Here is a 16,558-nt window from a genome sequence, read left to right on the forward strand (position 1 = left end):
ATAGATAGATAGATAGACGGATAGATGGATAGATAGATGGGTGGATGGATAGATAGATAGTGAACATTAGCTAGCCTGAGAAGATAGCTAACATTGGCTAGCAAGCTTAAGAATATGGCTAATGTTTGCTCGGTGGTTTAATTGATGGATAGAAATTGTTGTTGGCAGTTTTAAAAAGAGAGATGCCGTTCTCCAGTTAGCTTGTTAGCTTGTTAGATAACTGTAAGTCCTTTGTTGATCAGGATATTTAAATAGGATGTGAGGTGTGTGTTGCCCAAGATGCACATCCAGGATAGTTTTCGCAGCTTCCTCTTCTACATAAGATCTCCAGGGTCCCAAGAACAGGAAATCGTAAGAAATAGGAAACCTCCTGTTGCACACATGAAAGGATCTGCATTTCCACAGGAACTAGAGTCCGCTCGGTCCTTTCCTGTAAACGGCTCATTCGAGAGGCCCTTGCATCATATGTTCCTCTCCTGAAGTTACAGCTCAGCAAAGGAGGACATCAATAATGTTTAAATCCTTGCGATGTCACAAGTCTCTCGTTCGTGGATAGATGCATACTTCATTCTGTGCGGTGATAATGTAGATAACAAAAGTGTCTTCATGAAACTCAACAAGGTCTGTGGATTAACTGGAGTAACCAGGTCATGATTTCTTAACCAACTATTTAAATGTATTTTTGGTTTCTTTGACGGCCCGTCTACACTACAGCGTCGAAAGCTCCAATCTGCCCATTCACTTTCAATGGGGTGACGTCACGTAGCCGCGCTTTTTCGCCGAACTGAATTGTGGGTAGCAGAGCGGTCCGTCTCAGGCGACAGAAGTTGAACAATGTTCAACTTCTGTCGCCTGAGACGCCGGAGTAGCCAGCGCCAGCCAATCAAATCCCGTTTCCCAAAATCTGACAGCTGAAGCTGTTGCCAATGAAACCGCGTCTAAGCTGGGAGAGATATCCCGCCGTTCATTTCTATATTTCAAAAAAAGTCGGAGGAGAAACTAACTATCACCGTAGCGAATCACCCGGTTTTGTATGACCAGACCCTCTTCACCTACCGGGATACAAACCGGAGGAACCAGGCATGGAGGGAGGTGGCAGAGACAGTGGGGGAAACTGGTAGGTTTTCGCCTGTTTGGGGAGTTTATATATATTGCTCCCATAAAATCCCCGGGGTTTTTGCTTTGTATGTCGGGGGCGGGAGATTCATGTGATTGGTTGTTGGTCGTGTTGCTTGAATAAAATCCCCAAGCTCCAGACACGCCCAGCTCCAAGCTATTTTTGAAGCTGTAGTGTGGACGCTCCGTTAGCGTTACAAGTTGAGTGCCATGAAGTTTTCATTATATTCCAAAAAAGCTGACATCTGTACTGTCGACATCTTCAACACACTGCAACTCAAATCTAGATTGATATATAGCACTTCAGATAAGAGGAAATATATGTGTTTTGGATTTTAAGGTAAACTTTCCCTGTAATGATGCTTTGGTGACATTTTACATCATTTTTCTTGTTCTATTTTCACTGTTATTTGATTGACAGGTAAGGTGGCGTTCGTGCAGCTGGCCGACCTCCTGAACATCGAGGTGATTACGCTGAAGTCCAGACCTCACCCGCTCCAGAGTCTGTGTCCAAGCCTCTACCAGTCGGCCCCCAGCCGCCTGCTCTGCAAACTGGTCCAACACCGGTGAGACAGACGTCTTTTATCCGTTTGATATTCATTGTGTACAACTGGGTATTTGTGAAGTTGTATAGCTGTATGAACAGTGGTGTAGTGGTCGTTGGACGCGGGAGGTCGCCGTACCCCCACTTATTTGGAGCCTCCACTTTTTTGAAGCATGATTCTTAATAGACGAAAAAATATAAAATCATTGCCAGTCTTATCAGTTGCAAGTGTGTATTTGTTGTAATAATGACGAAAACATAACCTACATTTCACAGTAATTATAATAAAAACGTAGCTCAAGCATTTATACAACTTGATTTGAAGCCTGTGTGTGTGAGGGGCAGCACCGTGTGTGTGTGTCGGGTGACCAAGTGTACAGCATTTTTATCATTTGTTCCGCGTCCCACAAATTAAGACTATGTCCCGCTTTTGTCGCACTAGTTGCGCAGAAAGGCCGGCTCGGTTCGCAGACGGCCGGCACCGCCCTTTAATATTATATTTTTTAAACGGCATCATGTAAGTTGCAGGTCCAGAGTGTACCCCCCCCCCCGTTGACAGTTCACGAGCGCGTCCATAGCGTCTCCCCTCCCGTCCACCCAGTAAAAAAATCCCCACTACACCACTGTGTATGAATGTCCATCTTTGTCCAATCCAGTGACAGACATCAAACCAGCTGCAGTTAGTCAATCTCTCCATACACACACAAGCAAAAGACAATTGCTAACCAACTTAAAGCAACAATAAAGTAGGTTTTTAGAAATAAAATAAAAAGAAATATTGGTTAATAATTAAATGTACAATTAAGGTAGCGGTAGTTTATACAGAAAATACAAAACAATTAGTTCCCCTTAAACAGAAAACAGTTTTTATTGTGTCATTAGATTGGTTTGACTTTCTGGTGAGTTGATTAAACCTTTATTAACTCGAAATATGATTTAAAAAGTTAGGATAAGATATACTTTATTGATCCCAAATTGGGAAAGGTTTTCGTTGCAGCAGCATGTTAAACAAAGTATTGCACATATAAATAGATGTCAAAAAAGTAGAAAATAAACAATTATACGATATAAACATCTCAAAATCGAAGATAAAACCGAACAAAAAAAGTTAAAATATAAAAGTTGACCGTGAAGATATCTGACGATTAAAACACTATTGAATGGCCAAATTACAGCTAACACGATATAAAAGTAGGATATTAGTTACAGGTAGTGTGCAAGAATGCGCATATTAAATTAATTATAAATGTACAGTGTTTATTGTTATATCTTTCTGAAACTGTGATAGATTCTCAGAGACTGAACAGAATCTTTTGGAGATACTTTCTTAATTGCTGTCAAAACCATCTCCCTAGCTGACACACAACTCCTGTGTGTTTTCAGGGCCTTTGTGATCGTGTACGACCTGATCATCCTGATGAACGCTGTGTTCATTGGTCTGGATGAGAAGAACACGCTGATCGCTAACTCTGAGTGGGCCTTCCTGTCTCTCTACCTGCTGGAGATCCTGCTGAAGCTCTACGTGTTCGAGCCCCGAGCGTTCTTCTCCAAACACAGCTTCTGGAACTGGTGAGAAACAGCTTCACTGCCGCTGTCTGATACACACTTACACAAGGTTGGTTGGAAATGAGTGAAGGATTCTGGGTAATCTGGCAGGCAGTGGTGGGAGAAGTGTGCAGATCCTTTACTGAAATAAAAGTATTAATACCAAAACTACACATATTTATGTATAAAAGACAGGAGAAAGTGGATTTTGCATAATAGGTGACCTTTAAAATACATTAATTATGTGGAAAAATGTTTCCTGTCACTGTTTTATTATTATATATCATTTTATTTGGGATTATAATTATTTATGCATTAATGTTTGTTGCATTTTACTGCTGTAGGTGCATACGGATGTTTTAATTTGACATTCAAATTATGAGTAACCACATTTGGAGATGCATGGTTTTCACTTGACAGGAAGGATAGGATAATAATACATTTCAATTTAATACGTTTTTTAAGCCCTCAGACAATGTAGTGGGCAAACACTACAACACTTCCCTCAAGGATGTAGTTAAAAAAAATATAGCATTAAATAGAAAAACTAAAATAACCTTAACTTTTAAGTGTATTGACTTGATCTCGGGTCAAGAAAATGTGAATCATTTACTAGAAAATACCAATAATATACATTTCATAATGTTTAATTGTGTTTGAAAAGTGCTTTTCAGGTTCTCTTCCAATGTAAGATAAACGTTTTTCTGATTAAACTTTATAATGAAACCTTTTTGAACTCAATGAACGAGCTGTGTCCATTTCACACAGCCTATCTGCGTCCCAGATAATAAGTACGAGGTATGTGACACGTGTTTAATATCTGCTGCTTCTTCAGCGCTTGGACCAGCTCAGCGATGCTTGAGACGCCCATTCTACTTTTGAGTTATCGTTTTTTATTTTAAATGCTGTTTTTGTGCCATTATGGAGTTAAAAGAGCTACATTATGGCACTGGATTTTAGGACCACAAAAGTCTGAAAGTAAAAACTACTGTATAAAAGGTTGTTTAAGAAAAAAATCATTCATTAGAATTGAAAACACTGGAAGACCAGAAACTGAAATTGTGAGCAAAAAATGCGAAAACTCACTAAAGAGTAAACTGTGAGGTCTCGACTTGTTATGAGAAATTCCTTAAAGTTTTGTTTTCTCATTAAAAGTGTTTTTCTTTCAGACTTTTTAATCACAGTTTCCATTTTATTAGGCTTATAAAATGCCTTGCAATTGTAATGCAATGCAGCAGCTCCTTCGAAATATATTTTATTATTTAGTTTATACAAACTTCCTTACGTACAGTTTTTGTTGACATTGTTGGAAACGTCTCAATTAAATTGTGTCGTAATAATATCTTATGAGAAACACTTTTTTTTTAAACAAACCTGTATATATTGTGATATTAATGTTAAATATTGTAGCACATTTTATCTTTTAGTGGGCATTTAACTCTAATTTATTATATTTGTATACATTTCTTTATTTTATTGCAATCTTTATTTTAAATGGAGCAACTGTAACAAAATTGAATTTCTCCTAGGATAAATAAAATATCATTTTCAACAAAAGCTGAACATTGTAAGCTTCACAAATATATTGCATCGCAGTGCAGTTGCACTATGGGCCCTGCAGGCTGAGACCGAAACGTTGTTTTGCTGCAGCTGCTGAGGTTCTCTTTGTTTTCAGCATTTTGCGCCCCCTGCTGGTGAGCAGAGCAGCTGCAGTGACTTCAGTCAGAGTGTTTGTTTGTTTCATGGATGTATTATAAGAACTGGATATCCAAATGAAAGATGGCCTCTTCTCATTTAAATTAAATTAAAACCACAATACGTTTTCTTTACGCCAAAGAATATTTTGGACTTTGGGAAAGTGTTACTGATGGACATTAATGGGTTAAAAAATCATAAAAATTGAGTGATAATTGTTTGCTGTTGGATATGTCCTTTAAACTGTGTTATATACATCTCTTTTATAATGGAAGTTTATAAAGACAATTCTTTTGTGGGGTTTATGTATTGCAATACTGCGAGTGACCATAGGAGCAAACTGACAGTTAGGCCCGGATCAGATCTATTAACGCATCCATGATATAAAGCTGTTCAACATCTTGGCGGGGACAGACTGACATCTTATGAAAACGAACAGGAAGAAAAACCTTCAGCTTCTTTTACGCTAACGCCGGTTTTGCTTTCAGCATCATCGCTGTCGAAGAAAATTATTTACGTTCAACTTAAAAAGTTTGTTTTGTAATATTCGATTTGTGTTTTCAGGTTTGACACAATCATCGTCATCTCTGCTCTCATCGCCACTATCATCAACTCCTCCATGACGTCAGGTAAGTTCGCTTTTTCAGGGGCGACTGGCTGTGAGGGAGTCGGTCGTCTTTCAACCAGAAGGTTGTTGGATCAATCCCAGCCTGGCAGTCAACATGTCGATGGGCGATGTCGATACTTATATGTCGATACTCGATGTCGATACTTGTTTGCGAGTAGTGTGTGAATGTGTGTAAATGTTAGCTTCCCTAGAGCAAGTGGTACTACTCTACTACTACGACTTTATGCATGAATAAAGTGTGAACGGGTGAACTACTTGTAGCGCTTTGAGGGGTCGAAAAGACCTGATAAAGAGCTATAGGTAGGTACAGTCTATTTACAGTTCTGCTTTTTTGATCTGGTAAATGTGAGAGCCAAAATCCCGAAGAAAATAGTACCTGTATCCATCCTATGATTCGGATCCTCTCCTGTACTTCTGCTGTTATATAGGTTCGCCCTTAACACATGCTACACCTTTCCACCAAGTTGAAAAGGCCGTCCGGGAAAATAAAGACATTTTGCCTTTCTGAATACTTGTTTGTGTCCTTTTGTAGCGGGCATTTACACCAACCGTCAGATCCTGGACATCATCTTAATCCTGCGAGTCCTCAGACTGATCCGAGTCGTGGACAGCATCAAAAGGTTTGAACTCCTCTTTGACTGACTCAAACCTAGTAGGGATGCCAGCGATTATTCGCAACAGTCTCCATAATCGAATATTATTTTTAAAAATCGATTCTTTTTCTTTTTTTTATTTATGTATTTTTTTTTTTTTCTGGCTTAGTTTCAACCAAAATATAAGTCGGTCGAATAATCGATTATTATTCGCCAGGGCTGCCGAATAATCGATTTTGATCATGGTCAGTTTCTGGCAACCCTAAAACCTAGTGGTAGTTCTAAGTTATTGCTTGAGGTATTATATAATAATCTGCAAAAGTAAAGGATTAGACACCGTGGATAGACTCTGACTTACGTTTGGACACCAGGACACGTTGTATCATCGGTCCCTCTTCTGTCTTTATTGGTCCATATTTCTACAGAGTTGTGATATTTGTCTGAATGTGTTTCTTTACTCACAACGACACCTTTCTTCCCCGTTAGGTTTCGTACGATCATCAACACCCTGATCAGGATCGGACCAGCCATCCTCACATTTGGACAGCTGATCCTTGTGAGTTACTGATAGCAGATTGCCAGTTGAATCATATTGTTAGGCTTCAAGTGTTTAGATATTCCCCTAAAATGTCTAATATTGGTGGTGTAATAAACAAATTGAGTCAGCTGCTTTATAAGGCCATTATTGCCTTGTGCCTGGATTCTCTCTATTATCCAGCAGGGGGCGACTCCACTGGTAGCTTTAAGGAGTCTGTTTGTATAGAAGCCTATGAAAATATTACAGTCCATCCTACTTGATTTATGACATCAGTTATCATTTTTTTACGAGTTAATGGTCTCTTTAACTAGTTTCATGTATTCTTCCTTACAGCATGATGTAATTTTATAACATTTTGGTCCCATTAAGAGTCAAATGGATAAATACTGTAGAGTATGCTTCAAGATGGGGCTTCATTGGGTTTGACAGGTTGCTACCACACAGTGTGGTGTTTTCTGTGCTACAACTTTAACCTTTTAACATCTGTTTTCAATTCATCAAAAAGGGATTTTCTTTTAACAATTTTACCCAAAATATCTTGATCATTTTTGCTTGTACTTTGCTCCTCCCTCTATTGTGGTTCCAGCGTTGGGACAGGCTTTCATTTGTACTAGTCTTGCAATTTAATTCTCTAATAGTAGCCTCCTTCCACGCATCATACTTACATCAGCTTGCTTAAAAAAAAAAGACCTAATGTGGGCAGATGCGTAGGTTCGGTTGTGTCAAAAACTTGTAGCGAAGCTGCCGCTGACTGAAAGTCCTCCCCAGGTGGTGTACTACGTCTTTGCCATGGTGGGGATGGAGTTGTTCAAAAACAAGGTGAAGTTTTACGGGAACTCCAGCGACCCGGCGAAGGCGTACTGTGGAAACGTTCTGCTGAAAGGAACGGACTTCGCTCAACTCAACTACTGCAAGAACAACTTCAACAACGTGGTGTCGTCCTTCATCCTGCTGGTGGAGCTCACTGTGGTCAACCAGTGGCACGATATCCTTCCCCTGAACGCCTCTCACAGGAAGTTAAACTGTTGGTTGGGTTTTATTATAGATCCAGAACTGCCCTCTTTACTGGGTTTCATTTCAGGTAGTCTGTCACCATTTGCAGGTCATTTAGCTTCACCTGAAAGGTTTTCTTACACTATGTATTCATCTCTAATGTAAAAGGTGATACCAGGATAACTGCTATTCCAAACCAACTGACATTTAAAGTCAATCAAAAGCAGCTACCTGGTCACAAAAGCAAGAACATCACAGCTATCGTGAAATTAGCCAAATGTTTAGCAAATTAAGCTGGATATGCTGTTAGCACTGAGCTAACATATACAACTCACAATAGTGTAAAAGCAAAGAAAAGATGGATCATTTTAATCTTCTATGCAACTGAATGCTGTCGAATATAATCAGATAAGATACATAATGGTGTTTCTGTTCCGATTGTTTCGAATGTTAAATTAATTTATTCCTTAACGTAACTTCACTGCTCAGCAGCGGATTTGCTGCCGTCACCCACGTGTCAGCCAAGCTCTTCTTCGTCTTCTTCCACATCATTGTCGTCATCGTCATCATCAAGTAAGACTCTGGCGGAGAAGGAGGGGAAGGGGGGGCGGACAAAATACACAATGTGCGGTGAAGGTGCATGCAGGTGTCTTAAAATCAACAGGAAGTTTGTTATGGTTATTCTGCTCGGAGATTTAGCACAGCAATGCCATATTCCCATTCTCAGATTCATAAATCAGTCAAGTCCAACACACAGACATAATAAACACATTTTTAAATTCAGATAAATATACTATATCTGATTCCATTACCAATACATGTCCATTCATCATCGAACAAGCATCCCCTTACCTGCACGCATTCAGACACAAAGAGGGTGTGGCTTAAGTAGAGGGGCAGGGCTAACACACTCTTTGCCCATTGCAATGTTTGCTCCGACAAAAGTTTGGTTGAGTTTTGGTACATCGGTCAATTTGGAAGTTATGCACCTTTTAGTAGTAGGCCACTCACTGCCGAAACCCCTTTATTTATTATTAATTAATTATCCCTCCTCCAATTAAAATGTTAGCCTCCTTGGGCATAAACTGTGCACATCAAAGGGAAGGGAAATGTGTTGTGGATTGGCCATTCAATTGACCGATAAAAAAGTTACTCCTACAGCTGCAGATCCTCCCTGACAGCCACCATGATTTCTAGTTTTCATAATTATTCAATTAACCCCGGATAGATATCTGTACATCCAGGTGCATGCTGCTAACAGGGAACAGCTAAGAGCTTTTTACGGCAGTCTTTAAATCCTGGCAACATCTAAGACAAGAAAGTACAGATCACATTTATAATTTGCTGTGGTCTTTCAGTATCTTCGTGGCGTTCGTCCTGGAGGCGTTCTTCGTGGAGTACTCGGTGGATAAGAGCCACCTGCAGACGTCTCTGGAGAAGAAGATCGAGGAGCTGGAGCTGGCTGTGGCACAGTACGTTACCCATTTTAATGAAACTCCTTTAGATTAAACATGTACGGCTGAATATCTCCAATATTTATTCTCATTCTAGCCGTTTTACTTTGTGCTGTTAAATGTAGTGGGCCAGGCTTTGAGGATTATCCAGCATTGGTAGACGCAGAATTCCTTAATGAGGGAGAGAGCAGAGTTATTGGATCATACCTTTGGATTTCAATTCTGAACTTAACACCTACTTTACATCAATGCTGAGTATTTTCAAGTTATCTTCTTTCTTTTTTTAAGTCTCTGCTTGCTCTATAAGAGCTCTAAAACCCTGAGGAAATATTTATACTAAGATAGAACCTAAACAGGATGAACTGGATAAATATATATGGATGAATATATAAAACAGGATAGTCCTTTAAAGGTCCCATGTCATGGCCATTTCTACTGATCATAATTCCATTGTTGAGGTCTACTAGAATAGATTTATATTGTGCAATGTTCCAAACTCACATTGGTTTCTCACAGCATCTCTGTATAGTATGTGTATTCACTCTCTGTCCTAAACGGCTTGTTGGAGCTCCTGCCCCCCCCCCCTCCCTGTGAGCCCAGTGTGCTCTGATTGGTCGCGAGGCTCATTGCTGCTCGCAGCTGCGAGGAGCAGACAGGGCTTCCGTGTCGGCGATACAGGAGGAGAACAAGCGAAACTCATCCTGAGCACACAAACACTCACAGCCGAAGTAAAAACAATAAGTGTGGCTTGATATTGAGTAAGAACAAGGTTTATAACGCTGTGAGAATGGAGAGCACTTCTCCGCGATCCCAACGTAGTAGCCCGAAAAACGTTTACCCATTTAAACAGTCGTGGTAGATACCTTGTTTGTTTTAAACATCATAAATACACAAACAACAATGAATACTTACAGGTTGTGTACCCGAATCTCCCGCTGATATTCTGTACACACTGTGAAGACCACTGAGACAAATGTAACATTTGTGATATTGGGCTATATAAATAAACATTGATTGATTGATTGATTGATTGGTCCAAACAAAGTAGGAACAGCATCGTTCTTCAGTGCCCTACGCTGTACATATCCGGCATGAATCGCTGAAAGGTTTGGGAAGCTTTGTTACGTGAAAGGCTGGCAGAGGGTGTGGCCTCTGGGTATCCCCACGTCAGAGTACCCAGGAAGAAACGTGGAAAAAGAGAAATCTCCAACGAGGCGTTCTGGGGAGGTATTTTCTGTGTTGGTACAGGGTGTACTTTGAGGGTTTTGACTCTGCAGACCGTTTACATGCAGTAAAACCTTCATAACACACAAGGGGACGGGTAATAACCGGAAAAGCATGACATGGGACCTTTAAGTTAAAATATTTTTTTTAATATTTTTTTTTCAGGCAGATTACTGAAAGTACTTCAGGTAAATGTTCTTTACAATGTTCTCTATGAAAAAAACTCTCTTGACTTTGTCCTTGTTTATTGTTGATGATACTCCATTAAACTTGTTTTGATTATCGTCCTTGTTGTTTTGTCTACCAGGGAGACGCTGGAGGATAATTTGGTGAACGCCATGGAAACCATCGACAGCGATCAGGGAACTGGCCAATCAGCGAACAACAAACCCACCCTGATGTTTAAAATCGCTTCAAAAAGTAAGAAACACTCAGAGCTGCAGGCAGAGTTCACATGGAGACCAGACGAGATGAGTTTACAGGACAAGAGATTAGGGAGTTTATAACAAGGAGATGCTTTTATTTTGAAAGGGCCGACTCTGTGGAGATCAACACAATCTGCAGATCAGAGAAACAGAGGGTCCAAACTAAATGAACACATTTTTCTCCTTTTTAAAATGCTTTTTTCTGATAAACAACTTCTTGAAGATATACAAAACATTATAAATACAGGATGTTTTGTCTCAGACCAACTTCAATGGATTTTTTTAGTTGTGTTATCAAACATAGCATCTGATGGTCGAAGAGTAATGAATCTCCAAATTAAAAGGATTTTAGATAATAACTGCTTCTGCAAAGAACATCCTGTAAAAAACATGTTGAGTGAGTTGCCATAAAAATGCATGTTTTGTTCTTTGTCCATTTATAACAATTAGACATTTCATCCTTTATTTGGATCTAGGGGAATTACAATTTGACGCAGCAGCACAAGGGAATGAAGTTTATCAAAGAAACATTTCCATAAATACTTATACATCCAAAACAGTATCTAATGTGTAGCCCGGGGTGTAAATAGCATTGTTAGCTACGGACACCCGGGTGTAAATAGCATTGTTAGCTACCGGGTGTAAATAGCATTGTTAGCTACGGACACCCGGGTGTAAATAGCATTGTTAGCTACGAACACCCGGGTGTAAATAGCATTGTTAGCTACGGACACCCGAGTGTAAATAGCATTGTTAGCTACCGGGTGTAAATAGCATTGTTAGCTACGGACACCCGGGTGTAAATAGCATTGTTAGCTACGGACACCCGGGTGTAAATAGCATTGTTAGCTACGGACACCCGGGTGTAAATAGCATTGTTAGCTACGGACACCCGAGTGTAAATAGCATTGTTAGCTACCGGGTGTAAATAGCATTGTTAGCTGCGGACAACCGGGTGTAAATAGCATTGTTAGCTACGAACAACCGGGTGTAAATAGCATTGTTAGCTGCGGACAACCGGGTGTAAATAGCATTGTTAGCTACGAACACCCGGGTGTAAATAGCATTGTTAGCTACGGACACCCGGGTGTAAATAGCATTGTTAGCTACGGACACCCGGGTGTAAATAGCATTGTTAGCTGCGGACAACCGGGTGTAAATAGCATTGTTAGCTACGGACACCCGGGTGTAAATAGCATTGTTAGCTACGGACACCCGGGTGTAAATAGCATTGTTAGCTGCGGACAACCGGGTGTAAATAGCATTGTTAGCTACGAACACCCGGGTGTAAATAGCATTGTTAGCTGCGGACACCCGGGTGCAAATAGCATTGTTAGCTGCGGACAACCGGGTGTAAATAGCATTGTTAGCTACGGACACCCGGTTGTAAATAGCATCTGCCTTATTTTTCTCATATAAATATTTATGATTTGAATCGTGGAAATGCTGAATTTGTGTTTCTATTGGTCTGCGGTCTCCTTTGATCCCATTATTTTTTCAAATTTAACAAAAGTCTTTAATGGACCATAAATGGGTTTCTATAAAAGCCTGTCAGGATTTCTAAGTTTCTGATTGAATCGGGACGGAAAATAAAATGTCCTGTGTTCCTGCTTTGTTTATCACAGTATATTAATGATCAGTTTTGATAACGTTGCTGCTTCTTTCCTCTCAGGATATCGGACGGTGGACGCTCTGCTGCAGCGGATGTTCGAGTCCGACCTCGACCCCGAAGACTTCGCAGAGAACGACGATCAGAACGGGAACTTTTCAAACCCGGCGTTCAACGCTGCGTAGAGACATTAATGCACAAATACTTATAAAGGGAAGCAGATTCTATGATTTATATACAGTTGTATACTCATCTCAAATGTTTATCCAGTGTTATATTTTTTATATTTCTGTACTGCAGCTCTGTGTGGAAACGCATAAAAAATATTTACACGGATCATGTTTTATTTATTTTGTACCCTGTTAGTGGTAAAAACACAAAAAGAATAAACAAAGTATGTTGAACAGAATTTTCACAGTGAACACAAATACAGCAAAGGAGAGGAGATTTAAACGGGGCATGATGGAAATATGTGTAAAAGGAAAAAGATTATTAAAAGAAAATTCATTTTTAGAACAAATGGTCAGTGTAGTGTGTTATATGAGTTTCTCTCCCCCCTGCCTGAAATGCCTCCATTGAACTCCTCTTTTTACTTCCAGAACATAGTGACATCATTATGTAATACTTATGTAACTCTAACACACTGTACGTGATAGGCAAAGAGTCGGGACATCTCGAAGTACTTGACCAATCAATCAGAGTTCATTTATATAGCCCAATATCACAAATGTTACATTTGTCTCAGTGGGGACTTTACAGTTTGTACTGAATATGACACCCTGTTGACCAATCACAACAGAGCCATCCAGCTAACCAATCAGAGCAGACTGGGCTCTGGTTTCAGACAGAGGGTGAAAAGAGGTGCTGCAGTATGAGAAAAATAAGGAGCTTTCTGAACATTAAATCATGGAGGGATGTCCCAGTACATACTGATATGAACCTGAAAATGAGCAGAATAGGGCAACCCAGTCTCATAAAAAAACGTATAATAACTACGTTGGTCCACAACGTAGGACGTAGTATTTCTACAAAAACGCCTCTGAAATTGTAAGATCCCTACGTTTTTTTTCACCATTCATTCCAATGGCTGGCGTCTATGTCACGTGATCTTCAAATTTCTCCCTGCAGAAAAAAAAAAACATGGCCGAACTTCGTTTTATTCTCAGTGTAAAATACCTATTTTAAGGTTAGTTTGGCCATTAAAATGCCTTTTGATGTCATTTGATGCGAGAAATATGAGTTGTTATTTCAGATTATGTGTGCAGTGGATGTACATGATCTTTAGTTTGCTAGTTATTACGAAGATTACTTCAGGAAATTGTATCGATACAATGTTTTCATTGTTACCAAGGTGGTTGCTAGGGACGCTGCTATCGATATTATTTCTGTTATGTTTAACTGTTTAACTGTTTAATGGTGTAATCTTTATTGCTACCCCCTTCCCCGTCAATGTATAGTGTTGGTCCACAGCGCAAACGTATTAGTTTAACAAAATCCGCATCTAAAATTGTGGCATAGATACGTTATTTTCCCCTGTGCAATTCCAGTCTCACATCTCACATCACATCGTCATAAACAAATACCGGAAACAGACCGAAAACACTTTATTCCGAGTGTGCTTGCTTTTCTCTTTGAAAGTCATCACATAACGGCATTGTAATACACGGTTCGGCTGCATTAAATATTACATATCTGCCGTAGTTCTCTATTTATAGAGCCCGTATAAGAAGACTTCTAGACAAACATGAGGAACTGCCGCCAACACTGAAAACGTGACATGGATCATAAATATATCAGCCATTAAACAACATCTTACATTTCTTTTCACACAATACGTCTCCTTGCAGTATCAACACTAATTCGGCTGACTTTTATATTTGATCCAATTGGTAGAGAGGCTGTATTTACACCATAAAGGTGCACAGCTGATATAAAGGGACACCTAGTGGTTAAAGCATGTTATTGAATTTCATTATTTTTATTATTAGATATTAATAGGATCCCTATAAAGTATATTCATTACTCGTTATTCTCTACTAATAGTTCATTAATGACTGTATATAATGACTATTTTGCACATCCCTTTCAAGATTTCAAGATTGTCTAAGGTTTATTGACATATCATATTCACAAACGGTGTAGTTATGCATTGAATGAAAACTTTGTGTATACCTCCAGCAATGTTAACTACAGTATGTTGAAGCACTTATTGTAACTGATATTATACATATGTATTATACTCTTATATCAAATGTATGTAAATAGTATAAGAAATGTGCAGAATACGACAGTTTAATGGTGGAGGTACACACATATTGATAGTCTTGTAATGCACTGTTGAGGAACCTGCGACCATCACCAAGTTTTTCATCTCCGGCCTTGTCAGGTATTCAACAATCAATAAATAAAGAACACAGAATTATTAAATATAAAACACAGAATTTGTGTGATTATACTAAATGATTTTCAAATAAACACAACTGCATATTTACAACTGTTACACATGCTGATGTAACGCAAATGTTCCAACTTGGGATCAATAAAGTATATCTTATCTTAAGATGATCGATGGCTACTGCCATATTTGCAAAATGTGCCTCTGAACCTTGACAAGTGCATGTTTCAGGCTTATCAATGAACAACAGGAGGGGTCACAGACATAAGACCAGCTGTTAAATAAAGCTCTTCTGACCTTAGCTGGCATGTGGGTATATATATTAATACTGCCCATTATGGGCACAAGCAATTTTCACCCATTTATTAATTATATGTTTTAAATGTGAGTGTTTCCTATCCCCTAAACCTCCAGGGATGTACACAGTTTAATACTGGCAACTTCTTATTATGGGAAATACGAAAACGTCTTTTAAAACTACAACTCCCAGTAGAGACGTGCCATAGATAGAGAACATGTTGCGAAACAGAATAGCCAGCATGTGTAGTTCTGGGGACGGGGTGGACCCGTTCAAATCCAGTTTGGGACAGTCTGCCGTGGTTCCATCCCATTTCAAGTGCTGTTCGACGCTCGGCACACTCTCCAATCACAGAGCTTGAGGACTATCACGGGGTTTGTCAAGCGAAGCGGAGAGAATACTTACTTCCGGGTGTAATATTCTGTAAAGCAAATGAGCTGCTCCGACCCTCGGTCCTGACGGACTCCAACTTGTGTTTATTAATCAAACAAATAAATAAGCACAAGTATAATTATGTGTTATTGTTGAGTAAATGGAGAATTGCACAGGGGAAAATAACGTATCTATGCCACAATCTTAGATGCGGATTTTGTTAAACTAATACGTTTGCGCTGTGGACCAACACTATACATTGACGGGGAAGGGGGTAGCAATAAAGATAACACCATTAAACAGTTACACAACATAACAGAAATAATATTGATAGCAGCGTCCCTAGCAACCACCTTGGTAACAATGAAAACGTTGTAGACACAATTTCCTGAAGTAATCTTCGTAATAACCATAGACTGTATATAGGTAATAACTAGCAAACTAAAGATCATGTGCATCCACTGCACACATAATCTGAAATAACAACTCATATTTCTCGCATCAAATGACATCAAAAGGCATTTTAATGGCCAAACTAACTTTAAAATAGGCATTTTACACTGAGAATAAAACGAAGTTCGGCCATGTTTTTTTTTTTCTGCAGGGAGAAATGTGAAGATCACGTGACATAGACGCCAGCCATTGGAATGAATGTTGGAAAAAAACGTAGGGATCTTACAATTTCAGAGGCGTTTTTGTAGAAATACTACGTCCTACGTTGTGGACCAACGTAGTTATTACACGTTTTTTTATGAGACTGGGTTGAATAGGGCCCTTTTAATAACTCTTCTATTGAAATTGAATAAAATGTTTCCACCTCATTAGATAATATGTAATATAAGATAACTATAGGTTTTTTATACTATTGGCTAATTGGTCATTACAAAAATAATTTGATTAAAAATATTTAGTAATCAAAGAAAAACAAGACCCTAATCTTATAATTAATAATAATCTAGATTAAAAAAAGAATAATAATTGATGGGTTCAACATTTTAATGTGGGTGTAAAACTGGAATTAAAATTATGAAGATGTGTCGTTAACTACAAAACCAGTCGGCCTATTATGGGCTACGGTCAGTTTAATATTGAATTCACAGGCTTGTTCCATAAAAAGGTTTGTATCATT

The 16,558-nt window shown here is 39.1% G+C and overlaps 1 protein-coding gene across 2 annotated transcripts in view; it reads left to right on the forward strand.

The window, feature by feature from the left end:
- The window catches only part of tpcn3 (two pore segment channel 3), a 26,974-nt gene extending 14,274 nt beyond the window's left edge, over window positions 1–12,700 (forward strand). Inside the window, exons 10-20 of one of the 2 annotated variants that reach the window (XM_034087824.2) lie at window positions 1,538–1,682; window positions 3,044–3,229; window positions 3,974–4,003; window positions 5,465–5,529; window positions 6,061–6,148; window positions 6,608–6,677; window positions 7,428–7,644; window positions 8,135–8,225; window positions 9,011–9,124; window positions 10,638–10,750; window positions 12,428–12,700. In XM_034087824.2, coding sequence (XP_033943715.1) covers window positions 1,538–1,682; window positions 3,044–3,229; window positions 3,974–4,003; window positions 5,465–5,529; window positions 6,061–6,148; window positions 6,608–6,677; window positions 7,428–7,644; window positions 8,135–8,225; window positions 9,011–9,124; window positions 10,638–10,750; window positions 12,428–12,549 — 1,241 coding nt within the window. In that variant the 3' untranslated portion in view covers window positions 12,550–12,700. The remainder of the gene's footprint in view (window positions 1–1,537; window positions 1,683–3,043; window positions 3,230–3,973; window positions 4,004–5,464; window positions 5,530–6,060; window positions 6,149–6,607; window positions 6,678–7,427; window positions 7,645–8,134; window positions 8,226–9,010; window positions 9,125–10,637; window positions 10,751–12,427) is intronic. The other variant, XM_034087833.1, reaches the window with a different exon arrangement.
- Window positions 12,701–16,558: the final 3,858 nt, after the last annotated feature.

The sequence above is a fragment of the Pseudochaenichthys georgianus genome, chromosome 1, assembly GCF_902827115.2.
Source record: "Pseudochaenichthys georgianus chromosome 1, fPseGeo1.2, whole genome shotgun sequence".
In the NCBI taxonomy this organism is placed as follows: Eukaryota; Metazoa; Chordata; class Actinopteri; order Perciformes; family Channichthyidae; genus Pseudochaenichthys; species Pseudochaenichthys georgianus.